Source organism: Papaver somniferum, chromosome 9 (genome assembly GCF_003573695.1).
Source record: "Papaver somniferum cultivar HN1 chromosome 9, ASM357369v1, whole genome shotgun sequence".
NCBI lineage: Eukaryota > Viridiplantae > Streptophyta > Magnoliopsida > Ranunculales > Papaveraceae > Papaver > Papaver somniferum.
This window is the reverse complement of record NC_039366.1, coordinates 199,464,282-199,481,889: the sequence shown is the minus strand read 5'-3', so window position 1 is coordinate 199,481,889 and position 17,608 is coordinate 199,464,282. Positions and strand designations below refer to the sequence as shown.

General features: G+C 36.8%; 1 protein-coding gene across 1 annotated transcript; it reads left to right on the top strand.

The window, feature by feature from the left end:
- Nucleotides 1–14,882: 14,882 nt before the first annotated feature.
- Nucleotides 14,883–17,608, top strand: LOC113308352 (F-box only protein 13-like). The gene is made up of 2 exons (XM_026556823.1): nt 14,883–15,582; nt 16,012–17,608. Exon 2 carries the CDS (start codon nt 16,061–16,063, stop codon nt 17,411–17,413), a length of 1,353 nt encoding a protein of 450 aa, XP_026412608.1. The 5' UTR covers nt 14,883–15,582; nt 16,012–16,060; the 3' UTR covers nt 17,414–17,608.

The window sequence follows — 17,608 nt, the reverse complement described above, 5'->3', positions numbered from 1 at the left end:
GACTTGTGAAATACACACACTCTGAAAATGGACACCCACATTGTAGTCGGTTTTACAGAGTTTTTATGTGGAATACACAGCACCCAAAAATGATTTTACATTCGTTTAGATCATATGGATCATGAGTCGAAAAAGTAGAGCTAGTTGTCGAGGGACTTTTCCTTTAGATTTTAATATGTAGTGTTTCTTGCGAACAAGTACATCCCTTTAATCGGACAATTATAGGATGGTCATATTTTTGAATTTGTATTTACAAATTGATCATGAATTTTAATTGCTTTACAAAATAGTCATTTCCATCCGAATGATCACTTTTGCAAAAAACGGTATTATCTTTTCCCAAAATATCCTCTTCCGGAACACCCTTCCATTTAGGGATGCTAACAACATTTAACGTAATGGATATTGGCTCTTCCGCTGTCGTTGCCATTAGAATTAGCGGATACCGATATCCGTTAAGTTCCGACGGAAATATGAAATTCAAAACCATTACCGTTACGTTGGACTTACCGGATAACAAATATTTTCCGGTACCATCCGGTATGTCACAAGACAAACACAAAATAGTTTTAAAACACAGAACAACTTCTAAATCCAAGAAAAAAAGTTCTAAATTCATGCCACACAAAAAAAACATAAAGATGTTCATGTTCAAAATCAAATTACATGTTCAGAATCTTCAGATGTTCTAGCAAAAGAAAAAACCATGTTTTTGCAAAAGAAAAGACAAAGGATTGAAGGAACTCCATCTCCATTTGTTGCAGCAACTGCAAATGCATTCCTCCATCTCCAGATTCTCCACTGCCAACTGCATCTGCAAATGCATTCCTCCTTACTCCTTAGTCCTCAACTTCTGCATTTTGAAAGAAAAATCAAAAGTATTAGACAATTAAGCAACTTAAGATGGCAATGTCAGTGCAATAAGCCAATAAAAATAAAAGCAAATAAAAGAATAAGATGTAAGGAAACTTACCAGTAACACAACTATCACTGTCACTAAGAGTGAGATCTGGCAGCCAATCACCTAAACAAAGCAATGCTCCAACAAGTTCTGGATCTAATGAACTCTTGTGAGATGTGAGAACCCTGCCACCAATACTAAACATAGATTCTGATGCTACAATTGTCAATGGAACTGCCAATACATCTATTGCAATCCTTGAGATATTTGGGTACTTAGGAGCATGATTCTTCCACCAACTTAAGATATCAAACCTCATTTCTTTAGTGGTTGTGCCTTTAGGAAGAATTGGTTCTGCTAAGTATGTCTGCAATTCTGACTTCTCAACCTCAAACATATTATTTTCCATAATAAAATCATCAGAACCAAATTCATATGATGTTGTTGTACCTGCAGAGATCTCAATTCCAGCTGAATGCATTCCAGTATCAAAATAATCTGGAGTTGTAGTGTTGGTTTCATAAGCACAGAAAGGAGCATTGAGTTCAAGCTCAAATTTGTGATAGTGACTTTGAAAGTTTTCCACATATACTCTCTTCATAACAAACTCCACCCATTTAGCCTTGCACATAGGATCTAAAATAACCTCAATGCCCATCAAAGTGTTACTTTCTTTCCAGTAGACATTAAATTTCATCCTCATATTTTTGGCCATGTCTCTGATATACTCATGCTCACTTGATTCTCAGATCTTAATGCATCTATTAACTTCTTGCACCCCATTGTAATACAAATTTGCTGTGGGATACTTAATCCCTGCAAATTTGGTTGAAATGACATCAAACAATTCCAAACATTCACATATATGTACTTCTTGTTGCCACTCCTGAGAAGATGGTAGTATCTTGAAGTCATTATCCAAATCAGCCAGCCTAACAAAAGCTTGTCTCAAAAAAATTGCATCCTTTAGCATCTTAAAGGTGGAGTTATACCTGGTGTCCACATCTAAACCCACAGACTTTGAAGCAGGAAGCTTAACTTGAGTCATTGCACATTCAAATCTCTATTTTCTAGCCTGACTTGACTTAACTTGACATATTTTACACACTCTCTAACTGCATCTATAAATGGAGCAGCCACTCTCAGAATTAAAGTGCAATACATGATTAAGAACTAAACAATCTTTGATATCAAGTCATTTCTTCAGATTTTCCATCATAACATTGTTGGAGCTAGCATTGTCAGCAGCTACAACAAAAAGCTCAGTGTCTATGTTCCAATTTAGATATACTGATTTCACTACAGATGTTAGAACTTCTCCAGAATGTGGTGATGGCACTAAAGTATATGATAGTGTTTTCTTAATAAGTTTCCACTCATCATCTATGTAATGCATTGTCACAAATAAATAACCATCCTTTGTATGCTTACATGACCACATATCTGTTGTTAAACTACACTTAGATGTAATTGTGTCAAATTTTTCTTGTAATTGCAGTTTGAACTCAGTTCTTATTTTCATGATATCTTCCCTAACTGTATTCCTAGTGTAAATCTTAGCAGCATGATTTATAGACTTCACAAACTCAACAAAATATGGATGCTCAACTACGGTGATTGGATAACCATGTTTAGCAATCATCTTGAAAACAAGTATCCTAGTAGCATCAGCATCATATTTCCAATTAGCTAACTTAGTTTGTGCATTACCTGTTTTGATTGTAGTAATCTTTCTTTGTCCTTTCTTGTTCTCATGCTTTTCTTTTCAGGTTTTAGCATGTTAATGCAATTTGCTAGTTCCTTGGTTACTGGGTGCAGTCAATCTCCTCTTATAATGTTTGCATTCATCTATAAGTATCCCAATCTCCTTACCTTTTACCATCTTCTTTCCAATTAACCTTTCAAAATCATTCCATGCATCAGACCTTATTGCACGTAGTTTTTTCTTTTCTCCAGCTATAATTGGATCTTCGTATACTTCTATTTCTGCTTTTGCTTCTTCTGTTGGAGGTGCAACAGCAGCAGGTGTTGAATGAATTCCTGAACCTTGAACTTGGTTTGATGCAGAAGGTAATTGAGATGCAACTAAAAGTGAGGGATTGGTTGATGAACCAACATGATTGGATGCTCCTCTTTCGCTTTGGGACATGATTAATTTCATGAATCTCAAACTGTTCTGAAAATCCTAATTTCAGAAACCCTAAATTGAAAATTAAGTTTTTATGATTGAAATTAAACTCAAAAGAAATAGAAGAAGATAACCTTAGTTTTCTAATCAGTAATCACACATGATTTGTATAGAGAAGATGATGATTTTGCTCGAATTGAAAGGAAGGAGACAAGGGGTGAGTTTTTCTTCTTCTTTTTTTTCTCTCGTTTGTGTCGACTAAACCAGCTGAAGAAGTGATTCTGTCAAAGTATATTAACCTATGTATAGGAATTTACACGTTCTAGTCACACGTTAGCGGCTAATGTAAATAGACCAACCGGTACCGTTACGGTAGGATAAAAATATCTGATATATTATCGGTTACGGATATCCGATTACCGATATAACGAAACTAAACCTAACGGAAATCGGATAATCGGATTCGGCTAACGGATAATAGATATCCATTGACAGGTCTACTTCCATTTGACTAAGTGGTTGAGGTGGTGGTGATGAAATAGTGGTTGTGGTGTTGGTGGAAGTTTAAGAAGCTTTGCTGAACCCCGAAATAAAAATGGTGAACCTTTGGGTGAATGGCATGCAACTATCCCAAATGAGATGTTATGATCCTGGATGTTAAATAAGTGGCGACACCGCTACCGACACATAGCTGCACCATCGCCGAACAACACTAACGAAGGTAAACTTCAAAACTATTTAATAGACCCATTTAACATTGAGTCGCCACTTAATTCTCTTCCTAACATTTTTATAACCATTTTATAAGGTGTATGTAACAGTGCATGTTGTGTGAATCACCTACTAATATTGGTATCATTTCTCACATAGCAGCGCTATCCCGCACGACACCATCACATTTAAGCGGCTTCTTTTCTATTAGATCATGCTAAAATTATTTTACCGTTAGAAAAAATGGTGCATCCTTTCTTAAAAATGATGAGTCCTTCCTGAAAGTGACAAGTTCTTTTCTAAATGTGAATCTAACAATGATCATCCACAATAAAAGAAGTCACTTACGTAGAAAATCATCCCTCAAAATCATGTGGGATAGTATTCGTCTTTCTCACAATTTCCTTTAATCTTTAATAACAAATTCTTCAAAAAGATAAAAAAAATAAAAGTCCACGCATATGAACGACTGAGTCATAGACAATCGAGAAGAAACAAAAGCAAAACCTGCACAAACAAATCCACCGCCGTCTCGTAATCCTTCCTGGCTCATCCCCCTTACCAATACATTATACACGTGCACAAGGCTAAAGCCACCACGGTAAGTGAAATCAAGTGTAAACCCAAGACCCTGTCTCTGTTGGTACGTGTTTAATTAAGGCTTAATCTAAGTGTCTCCCAAAATTCAACATTCACGCCCGGAAACAAAAGTCATCCAAGACTTTTTAGAATCAGCAATGATACACTTACAACCGCTATGTATCGTGATCTGCACCGTAAGATGATCCAACGGTTCTTAGGAAATTCTTGGAACGATTTGCAGAGGTGAGATTAATGGTGGGTCCACCACTTTTTTCTTCTCCCACCAAAATTTCTGTGCATATCACGATGATAAGCTGCGGTACACCAAACATTTCCGTTTTGAAATCCAAGATTCGAATCAGAAATGCCAAATGATACATCATCAGACGCCAAACCATTTGGCATCTTATACATAAACTGTTAGATGACTAAGAGCATCCAGACCATCGATTATATCCCAGAACATATTTGATCCGAGACCTGGACTAAACCTAAATATAATCGAGCGTTGATATAATCTTCGTTTTTCGACGGACGGATATATAATGTACGCCCCACACCGCGCGTTTGTATAGAGTTCGTCCCACGAAGAGGCGGGTATATAAATCGCACCCCAATGGCACGTTGATAAAACGTACGCCGATGGGGCGTAGTTGAAGTTAACGTCTGGAATCAGGCGGTTATATAGCTAACGCCCCATTCATGCAGTTATATAGTTAACGCCCCAATGGAGCATTTTCTTTGTGAAGTTCGAGCAGCGTCTCCATTTTATTATGAAGTTCGAAACAGAAGGGAGTTTCTCCAAGCAACTTCCATTACATTTTTGAGATGGAACTCCAAAGGATTCCAGTGACAACACAGGGAAGTGGTGGTGTTAAACGATGTTTTGACATTGCACGCATGGCTGCGGTATGAGTGACTTTGGGGTTAAGCTTTTCCTGTAATCAGATGATCGTAAATTAGGAGATATTAATGAGGATCATCGGAGCTTCTGGTGATGAACTGGTTTGCCGTGAGATTGAGCTACTGGTGGAGGAAGGTCAGGAGATAGATGGTTATTGCTGTGGCTAAATGGAGTTTGGGAATCAATGGAGATGTTTCTGTCGAATGATGGAAACTGCAGTCAGGGATGGAGTCAGTGGTGGTGACTATGAGTTCAGAGGTTGTTGCATGGGTGTTGAAGAATCTGGTGCGGCAACAATTCCGTGGTGGTAATCATTCACCGTGTAATCGATGGAGCAAAGCTGAGATACCGGTGTTGCTAGAGTTAAAGGAAGGAGAGTTATGTCTCGGCTGATCTGTTGTTGTTCGAAGTGATTCTATGGACTTTACGTACGCCCCATGGGGCGTAGATTTTATGAACGCCCCTTCTCCCTGCGTAAATTTTATGAACGCGCCACATTGGGCGTAATCTTTACCAACGCCCCATATCGAGCGTAATGTTTATCAACGCCTGAATGAGACGCACTTTATACCTCCGCTCCACAACCAAACTAAGACTATAACTCTGCTCGACTAAATATATTCGCTTCCCACTGCGTCATGCAACGAACTAAACTAAAATTTGGTCGTTCATTTTAGTCTTTGATCTTTGGGTTTAGTCGCACCACTCTAATTGCTCTAACGAAGACTATAAATCAATTCCATAAAACATTTTTAGACGCCTAATATAACAGGGATGCAGGTGATGAATAATAATTACGCGGTAGAATGTGTTGATTCTATCACATTCAACGAAATTGTTGAGAGCTCCATGGAAGTTAGCGCACTTTTGTAGTCAAATGTTAAATCTTGACTCCCCACTACACCGGAGTGTCAAACTTAACATACACCTCAATTAGCAGAACGAAAACAGCCTAGTAAAATTAAGAAGAAATGGTTAAAATCCCACCATACGAATTTTGTTAGTTTAATTTTTGTTTGAGGCTATAACAAAGATCCAATTATATCACTGTATTAGTAGCAAGTACTAGCATACCACACAGCAGGAGAGTAGTACAATTGGTACTAGTACTAGCTAGTGTGTAAGATGTCCAGCTAAGACTGGAATTATATTATTCTCAATATGAGAAATACCAATCAATATGACAGCCTAAAAATTCATGGCTGCCGGTTTGTCGGAGAGATACCAGAACCAATATGAGAAATTAGAAAGTACGCCGCATCTATATATATAAAAAATGAAAGAAGACGAGTGTTGGTGCATCGAGATCTCTACATAGTAGGAGAGATCATCTATGTATAAATTGGAAGAAGAAGAATCAAACAGGAATTGACAAATCTGAGAACCCTGAAACAAACAACCCATTCATTCAGTTCAGAGGAAAGGTACACAAGAAAAACAACATCACGAGAATAGAGGTATCGCAATTAACGGCTTTTGTTTTGTTTATTATCATCACTATTAGAATAACACGGGAGAATAGAATAAAGAGAGAACGATGTTGTTAGAGCAAGTCTTATGATGGAATCCATCCTATTCCAAGTGTGAAAAAACCGTGAAATGTCAAGGGTTTCAAATTGGTGTTTTTCATGAAAAATCCAAGCAGGGTTCCAAGGTTTCGTGGTACGTTGTGTGGAATCCATCTGAACGACAATCAAAATAGCGTTTAACGTTTTTCAGAATAGCGTCGTAGAAGACAAAAAACGCTAATGTGAATAGCGCTAAAAGCTATTGTGAATAGCGTAAGTCAAGCGCTATTACAAATGGCGTTCAGCGCTATTGTTAATAGTTGGCGTTTAGCGCTATTAAGAATAGCGTTCTGCGCTAATGTGGATAGCTTTGCCCGGAATTTATTTTAATTACACCGTTCTCACACCACACTTATGAATTTTCTGTTTTTGATGTTAATGATTTTGTTTATAAATTGAGATTCAAAAACTAAAAAAAATCAAAACAAAAAATTCAAAAAATAATAATAATATGGAATTAAATATTTATAAATTAAGATTATGTGAACCAAATTTCATTGATTAAAATAACTTAAAATTACATGGATTGGAATAACTTAAACATGGATTGAAATAACTTAAAATTATAACTTAAAATAACTTTTCATTTTCAAGCTTCATCATCGGTATGACCACGGGATTTAAGCACCGGGATGTTGTTCTTAAGGAATTGGTAGACATGATTATGTGTGAAATATATGCCCTTAATTCCGAAATAGAGAGTTTTGGTCCACGCCTCCTACAAAATAACAAACATAATCTCACATAAGATCAATGATTTTAAATACGTGTGTAGTTGAAAATAAGAGGTCTTATTGAATAATACTTACAACTTCTTCTAATATAATTTCTCCCATAGGCATATTTGCATAAATTGATTGTATTAGGGCCATATAAATTTTGGTGTCTCTTTTCATCACAGTGCACCTATTGTGTATACTCTTCCTTGTTCTTCCGCGTTCATTTCCACCATTTTCTACGAAGGCTAGAAACACCCTCTCCCAAAAGTTGTTGACATTATCATTTCCAACAATCGGAATGAGGCTAACTCTTGAAAAAGCTCTTGTGATTGACAAATCTTCACTTCTAGTGTATGCCATACTTGCAAAGAATTGAGAGAAGCTTTGAAATTGAAAGGAAATATTTTGGGATGGTTTGTTTTGAGCTGAAGAAAGCAATTTATAGAGAAAAATGAGAATTTGAAAAAATAAAGACGTTAGGGATATTCTATTAGCATTTGTTTTAATCCGTTGGTCGGAAGGAGTCGTTGGAAATCTAATGGTTCGGAGACGAACGTGGTTCTTAATATCGTTAGGCGCTATTAGGAATGGCGCTAAGAGCTATTAAGATTGGCGCTAGGCGCCATTCTGATTGGCGTTGTTCTCCAAAAAGTTAAAGAACCTACTCAGGTTTTCCATAATTATACTTAGTTTTTTTCCCACTCTCTCATTTTTTCTTCTTCAACAAACATGTTTTTGGATTCATCTCAACATTGAAATCAAATCGAAAGGAAGATAAGATGAATTCACATCAAAATTAAAAGAAAGATATAATGAAATTAAAACTTGATTATTCATACTTCAATTACATTGATTCAACTACTTCAAATTAAAGAAAAAACATAAATTGAAACTACATAATTCCCCATAAACATTGAAAAAAATTAAATTCAAAAGCGAACATTATGATAATTTAAGTTCCTACCAAGTGATCTAGGAGGATAACCATGTTTTTCCAAATCCTATTTTTTTTTATCGAATATAAATTTTTGTTTCCATTCCGTCAAGGTCTCAACGTCCACATCCAATAAATCGAGTTCATGTTTCTCCAAAGCCAAATCCAAGGATTTCTTGTTTGTCTCTGCAATAGTTAGTAAATATTCTTCTTGAGTATCCAATCTAGCCATATTCTTTGTATTCTCTTCACTAAAAAATTTCAATATACGGTTGGTTCCCTCGTTGATAGCCGATATCTCCGAAGCTTCCCTTTGTTTAGCCCTTTCCCCGGTGGTCGACGAGGGCCATCCTCTTCGTACCATCTTGGGTCGCTTCTTGTCGGAGCACTACTTGTTGAGGCATTAACACAAGGAGATTCCAAATCCGATTCTTGATTTTGGGTAGGATCAAAATCTTCGGGATTGAAACCGGGAACATGGTCTATGAAAAGTCGGTACACCTCTTCATGTTTAAAAGGTTTTCCATCTTTAATCCGATGATATTCTAGTCTAGCATTTCTCTCCTAAAAAAACAAACAACAAACAAAAGCCGAAGTTAGAAATCGGACAATAATATTGAATAGAATGATATACAATGATATAAGAAATCTAACACTTACGATATCCTCAATTCGGCTTCCACTTTCATTGTTTCTATGCATATTTCTTAAGATACCAACCCAAACTTTGACTTATTTCTTCATTGGACCAAATCTATTTTGCAATTTATGAACAGTCTTATCATTCTTGTTCCCAAAACTAGTTACATAAGCATTGAATACCCTCTCCCAAAATTGATTTTATTTTTGGTCAACTCCGGCAACACCATCAAGTGTAATGCTTATCCAAGCTTTGGTGATTGCAACATATTCAGCTGTAGTGTATTTTTCCATGGTAAAAAAAAGAAATATGAATTGAAAAAATACTGAAGTCTGATTAAATGGTTTTGGTTTGAGCTGAAGAAGCCAACTTTTATAGGGAAAAACCGAATTTCAAAAAATAGCCGTTGAAGCGCTATTGAGAATAGCACTAAGCGCTAATCTTATTAGCGCGTCCATCTCACACATTGATTAGAAAGAGCCGTTGAAAATAAATGGCTCAAATGTTAACGCTATTCTCATTAGCGCTTAAAGCTGTTGTGAATAGCGTTGAACGCCATTCTTATTAGCGCTTTTCTTCAAAAAGTTAAAGAACCTGCTCAAGTTTTCCAGTTCCATACTTAGTTTTTTTCCTTCTCTTTTAAAATTTTTCAAGTTCCATACTTAGTTTTTTTCTCCTCTTCAATCAAAACCATAAAAATTTAGAATTCAAAACCATAACATTTAGAATTCATAGTATTGCAACCAAGTTTAATAACATATTGAAAGTTCATTCTAAAAACAACGACTAAAGCTTTTGTTGTGGGTAAACATCGGTTGGATCGAGTTCACCATCCGATCCGTCGAGATTATCTGGTGGCGGAGGAGGAGATTCTGGTAGCATTTCACCATTTCTGAGACCTAGTCCATGTCGTGTCCAAATGTGTTGAACAAGATCATTGCGGAGTTCGAGATATGCTTCTCATTCCTCAACATGTTGTATGACCTCGATATATCGGTAACCTGTGGAGTTGGTTCGTTCACGACTCTAACCCAATGTAAGTTACGTTTTTCATTCTCAATGATTATGTTGTGCAAAATGATACAAGCCTTGATAATAAAGTTTATATCCTCCCTATTCCAGTACATTGCCGGTTTTTTTGTTATTTGGAACTTGTTTTGGAGAGTTCCAAAAACCCTTTCAACATCCCTTCTCTTCGCTTGTTGATATCTATTGAACAACGCATTAGCATGCTGGAGGATAATTTTGAATGACTGCACGATACAAGACAATCAGGGATATATATTATATGCCCAGTAGTAACCCATGTTATATTTCTGTCCATTTATGCGGTAATTACAAGGAGCTACTAAACCATTAGCCATCTTATCAAAAAGCGGAGATTGATCCAAGACGTTCAAGTCGTTGTTCGACACTGGCGTTCCAAAGAAACCATGCCAAACCATCGATCATATGATGTCACGGCTTCTAATATCATGATAGGGTTTTTTCATGTCCACGGAAAGTACCAGACCATGATGTTGGACAATTCTTCCACGGAAAATAAAAATGCACTCTCTTGGGAATTTTTCATGGATAAAGAGAAACAAGAAAGAAAGAAAAAGATATAAAGAAAACAGGAGCACGCCCAAACTTAGAAACTTATACTACTAGCTAGTAATTATTACTAGACAAACACCAATCAAAGTATGTGAAGCTAGCATGGGGAAGGAATTAATTCGCAAAGAGATTAGATGATAGACTTGGCTAGATACCTAGATAGATAGAGATATTGTCACCATGCCAACAGTGGGCATAGTGATAGTACAAAATTTTACACAATGGAGTATGGCCATGGGGTTATACGATGGTGATGATGGTTGGGCTGCAACTAATTCTTCTTCTAGTGTAAAATGGAACAACAACACAAACCATAATCATCCTTTTTCTTCTTGGGTTGTTTTTTGTTTAATTGGAAAACGAACCCTGTTCTGTTCTGTGATCTGCTGCATTTTCTGAATTCCTGGTCAACTTTCTTTGGTTACGGATAACAGATCTTAGTAGTGATGCCTGACTATGATGAATTTCGATGGTACTGAGAAGGACTTGACGAAGATTGATTAAATCGATCTTAATATCCAAACTGTTTTGGACAAGCAGATGCAGGCCCGATTCTGAAGGAGGGCTTCTTGGGCTCCTGCACAGGGCGGGAAATTTCAGAGGGCGGTAAATTTTGGTCCAGTAGCCCACTATATTTAATTACCTAATACCCGACGATTCCAATTCTCAATTACTTTCCATAGTTCAATCTTTTTCGGTTCTTTCAAACTGCGACAACTACGAAGTATTCAAGATGGAAAACCCTAGCCAATAAAAAAAACCCAAGCCGAGAGAACGCCGAGATTAAAAGTTCATTCCATTCATGTGTAATGCTAAATAATATCTTATGGAGTTATGTAGTTTAACAATCACTTGCAGACTTGTTGCAATTTTGTTTATAGCCTAGGGTTAGTTGGTTAACTAAGTTAATTTAATTTGATTTTAATTTGATGATGACATGATATCCCACTGAATCACCGGATGCTTTTTCCTTTTGATGTTTCGTTGATTCAATTTGATTAATTGTTTATGTTTGGTAATGCCTGATGCCACTGTTTTAGAAATATTTGGAGCATATTATTTTTGTTTGAGTTCCCTTGTCTGAGCATTTTTTTCTTTGATGAAGGTTTTTCCAGAATTATTTAGAGCAGGAAAAACAAGATTACAGGTTCTAAAATGAAAAGAGTAATTGGCTGTTGGCGATCTGCTTCAATTTATTCATGGACATAGCTCATTTTTAAAATTTTCCTTCTTAAACAGTAGTTAAAATGTTTTTTTTTTTATTTATGATGGAGAGTTCTCGACTTATTAATGTTGTTCTTCTGTTGTGCGCCACAAATTATTTCATTTTGATGTTATACGGTAGATTCTATATTTCTGTGTGCCGATTTTTTGTTTTTTTTTGCATAATAGGGCACCCCGAGCTATTTCGCCCAGGATCGTCTAAATGTCAGAGACGGCCCTGAGCAGATGAGTCACGTCATCTTTTTATTTTTCATGATCATCACAACCTGATTTCTTGAAGACTTTATCAAGATGCATATCTTTATTAGAAGACACTCCACTCAAGGCTTTCAGAAGATTTTCTTCAGAACTGATCTGAGGATTCATCCTGATACCATAGTTCCTCAAAAATATGAATTATATATTCGAGAAACACCTAAAAAATTCCAAAATAAAAAGATCATCCTTAAATAAATAATTCTGACCATATTTGAAAAGATTTTCATATCTAATGTGTTAGAGCATCAAAGATTCTTCAGAGAGAATCAAACTTTTTAGATCAGACATCTAAGCATACTCTCAAGGAGAGGATCTATCCTGCTTACACAAGTTGTTGTAAGATAACTTTTCTATACTCTAAGACAAAATCATTATCCTTAATTAGATTGTGTAAGTTCTCTATATTGAATAAGAGAAGGTTGTCAGGATATTAACTGCTCAATTGTATGTGCTTCCTTACATTCGAAGATTGGGCAAAGTAAGGATGCACATTCCAATGCGGTTATGCATTGGGATGAGGAAATTCCTCATCACATTCCTTTTTAGGAGATTCTTTCTCCTCATGATTTGGAACAATATCATATTCCTCTACCTGGGTTTTGAGTTCATCCTCTTTGTTGGGATAATTGCGGGATGCAATTTCTTCAATCACATCTGGTGCCCAGGATGGTATGTCTTTTGAACTTGAACCCGTGTGATCTAGATCTGATAGTCGTCAGGTTGCTAATGTCTCTTGTTCAAGACATTGTATATGTCCTCTTAGTTTATCCATTCCTTGTTGGAAATGTTTTTCTAAACACTTGTTTAGATAGACCTCTTGACATGTTACCGTAAGAAGTTTTTCAATCAGAATCTTATTCCTAATTTGTGAATCTTCAAGAGATTGCTTGAGAATTTCACACTTAGTAGTCTGTTGATGAATTTCATTGCATAAGGCCAATTTTTGTTCCATAAAATCTGCCAGATTATTTTGAAGACTGAGTGTTTCTCGCTTTCCTTCACACATTCTTACGTTTAATTGAACAAAAAGTTCAGTGACATCATTTAGATCGTCAATGACTGTTCCCTTTTCTGAATAGGTTTCAATATGCTTGAAAAACCTTGCTAACATCTTGCGATATCCAGAACATGGGTCAGCTAGTGATTCTTATAAATTTCGTGTTCCGAAAAAGAATTTTATCACTAGAAATTGGAGTCGGATCCAGAATAGATCTCTTGAGTTTCATATTTAATTCTTTCTGATCAGAAACATGAATCTTAATCAAATTATCAGTCAAAGACTTTTTCTTTGATTTTCGATACCAATTTTCATTGACCTTTTCTGAGACTTTATTCTCGTCTTGACATACGTTAACTGAGTTCTTCATAAGTTTAGCTTTGGTTTTCTTATTTTGACTCATATCTTATAGGTTGGATCGCACCAAACACAGATTGTTAGATCTTTTCGTGTTCGCCTGCTCTGATGCTAATTGAAAAGACGAGGGTACCCAAATATACCTCAATCTAAATTTTTTCCACGTGTAAGTCCTTTCTTCCGAAAGTGATTGTCTATGGACAGAGTCGAGACAATAAAACTAATCGGTATCACACTTCGAGTGATCGTTTATGGATACGAGATCGAGACAATACAATCAATGAAGTGTGTTTACTTGATATTAGGTTCGGACTTAACCAAACTCTAAAGGATAGCTTATCAAGTAAATAGGAAGTAACGTTTGTGTATTTTACTTCTAATTATGGTAAACAATTATAATTACAGAAATAAAAAATTAAAACACACAACAAGATTTTATTAACGAGAAAACAACAAATGCAAAAAGACTATCGTATAGCTTATCAAACATGTACCATCGTATAGGAGTACTTAGTAGCAGTGCTAGTGTTTATGTAAGATAAAGGAGCAAGAAATCCAGCTAGGACTACTAATACTATATTCTACTCTCTGGGATGAAGAGAGAAAGATGAGTGGAGTGGTGAATCGAGATCTCTGCACAGTAAGAGAGATGAGTTTTGATTATATTGAAAAGCAGCCAGAGCAATAGAAGAAGAAGAATCAAACACAGGAACTGACAAATCTGAGAACCCCGAAACAAACAACTCATTCATTCATTCACTCACTCGGAGGAAGGATGTATAACAGAAACACAAGAAAAACAACATCACGAGAATAGAGATCACAATTGCCGGCTTTTGTTTATTATTACCAGTTTTATATAAGAATATAATAAATAATAGGAGAGAATGGTGTTACTAGGTAGAGTTGCATGAGAGGGAGGCATTGACTTTCTTCTGCTCGTATTTTTTATGCACAAAGGAAAAAGCAAAAGCAAAGACCTCCCCAAATGCCAATGCAAAACGCAGTGTTGAAAAAAGAGAGCAAATAGATTCCTCCAACGAGGTGAAGAACCGAACAAGAACATCTCAGAGAGAGTACAAAGGTCAGCTTGGCTTTGCCATGCACACCACACACACACGCCCCTTTGACATTTCTCAATACAACATCTTTAATTTGATTCTTCTCTATCTTTCCGCTTTTTTATGTCATGTCATGTATGCCAATGTCCATGTATGTATGGTGCAGGTTTAGATGCACTCTCCTTTAGAAATTTTCATGAATAAAATGGGGAAGGAATTAATGCACAAGGAGATTAGATGATGGACTTAGCTAGATAGCTAGTGTCACCATGCCAACAGTGGAGTATGGCCATGATGATGATGATGATGATGGTTTCTTCTTCTAGTGTAAAATGGAACCCTGTTCTGTTCTGCATTTTCTGAATTCCTGATTCCTTCCCACTCACTCACTCTACTTTAACTTTAGCTTTTGTTTGTCTGTAAACGCAAAACAAAAAGAACATCTCCTCTCCATCTCTTCAATTCACTTTAAACCCACACGCACACTCTCTCTAAAATCATCTAAAGGTAGAAAATCAAAGAAAAAAAAAATTCACAGATCAGAAGAAACAGTAGCATAAAAATCAAACATGTGGTTCTCATTCTTTCTCAAGGAGGAGGAATAGAGAATCAGTCAATTACTACTACTATTCTACTACTAGTGGTGAGTGAATTTAGTGAGTAGAGAAGAGGAAGAAGATTAGTAGTGCAAATCAACATCATCATCTCTGTCTCTCCATTCGTCAAAACAGAGCCTCCTTTCTGGATCCCACTCGCTCAGTTCACTATTAATTTACAAACAGACAAGAAGAAGCAAACAAACAAACACCTGCAGGGTTTTATCAGTTTCATCGATTAATTCCTCTCTTGTTTTTCACGTCCCAGAATACTACTTCATCACCAACATACACCAGCAGCTAATTAAAGAGAAGAAAACACTTGATTGTTTCATCTTCAATTTCATTATCTGGGTTCCAAAGATTATTATTCTCCAAAGATTTGATTTTTCAGTCCATTAAGGTAATTATCAATCTCTATCCCAGCCCTGTTAGTTTTCAATTTTGATTAGATTGATTCTGGGTTTTAAACATTCAATTGTAGAAATCACAACAATGGGTTTGGTAATTGGTAGTCCATTTTCAGTCTACTTTGGTTGACCATCAAAAATGAGTAAATAAAAATTCCTCCTTTGTTTTCTCTTTTCTTCCATTAAACAAAGGTTGTCTCTTTGGATGGTTCTTCTTCTTCATCTTTCCTACCTTCCAGATGTTTTCTTCTAATTTAATTTTATTTATACCTATCTTCTTTGACTCTACCGTAGGAATGCTTCCAAATTGGTGAAATTTCGTAGAAATTCCATAAATGGTGGTTTCTAAATTGTTCTTTACTTCCAATACAAAGATTCCAATTTCGATTGCTCACTCCATTTCCCTTTGCTTTCAATTGCAGATTTCATCAATACATAATCCTGAGACACAGAATCAGAAAGTACAGAAACATGGTGGAGAAGATGGTGATTGAGCAAGCCCAGAGCAAGAAGAGGAAGTACAATCATGAAGAAGAAGATGATATGATGATGGGTTTTTCAATGGAAGACCAATTGAATCAAGATTTGGTAGAAAAAGTACTTTCATGGCTACCAACATCAAGTTTCTACCGTTCACGTTCAGTGTGCAAGAGATGGAATTCAGTTGCAGAGTCTGCATCTTTCAGGCTTGCTTGTCGTCAAGTCCCCACCAGGGATCCCTGGTTTTTCATGGTTCATAATTCTCACCTTGATCAATCAATTGTTTTCGATACTTCACAATGTAATTGGAAACATCTTAACAATAAGCGCCCAAGGCGTAATCGAGAAATCGAACAACAATCAAACCTTGCTACTGATAACAGCATCAGCAGCGGAAGCAATGATTTGATTCCTGTGGCAGCTTCAGGTGGATTGGTCTGTTTCCGGTCTACAGGTTCCGGTGCGTTTTTCGTGTCCAACCCGGTCACGGGTGCTTCCCGAGAGCTTCCTGTTCTTACAATTTCTATTGCTATGAATCAAAACATTCATGCAATTGCTATGAATTCATCTCCAAAGGGTTCTTACAGACTAGTACTAGTCTTGGGCGAGCTGCCGAATCTCGCGGTCAGTGTGTACGAATCTGAGAAAGATTGCTGGGAAGAAGAGACTAAGTTAAAGAGTCAGAAGGCAGAGGTTAAGGCTGTGGAAGGAGGAGATGAGGATGATTCATCAGAGGCTGCCGGTGGTGGTGGTGGAGATGAAGTGCTTTATTTTCTCAGCAAGACTGGAGATGTGGTGGCAACTAATATGCAGAGAAGTCCGTCGAAGCAGTACTCATCGGTCATAGCCGTTAAAGATGGGCAAGAGATTATTTACTTTCTCAGCTCATCTGGTACTGTTGTAGCTTGCAATCTCGCTAAGGAGACGTTCTTCGAGTACCCAAGGATGTTGCCAGTTTGTTACGAGTACTCTATCGATGTGGTCGAGTGCAGAGGTGAAATGTTGGTAGTTGTCTTGTCAGAATTCCTCGAAACTGCAAGCCTCAGAGTGTGGAGATTCTCCGAAGAAGAGAAAGAAGAGAAGGATCGAACCTGGTGTCAGATTGCAGTAATGCCTCCGAGTATGTCGCAGGAATTGTATGGCAAGAAGGCGGATATCAACTGTGTGGGTTCAGGTGATGCGAAACTGATGATATGTGTGAATTCGAGCAAGGTTAGCAGGTACCTGATATGTGATCTGGAGACGAATGGCTGGACTGAATTGCCAAAGTGTGTTGTGGATGGAAAGCCCAAGGAGTTCATGTCTGCATTCTCTTTCGAGCCTCGAATTGAAGCTCGCGTATAAGAAGAGATCGACTCTGACTCGGATGATTTTAGAGATCTGTGTTTGTAGGTTCCGTTAAAAATTTATTAGTTCAGGACTAGTGTGCCGCGGCTATTCTTAATTTTTGGTTGATTTATCAGTTGATCTTTGTTGCAGATTCAATTACTGGTAAAACACACATTCTTCAATACAGCAATGTGTCATATTACAATCTCA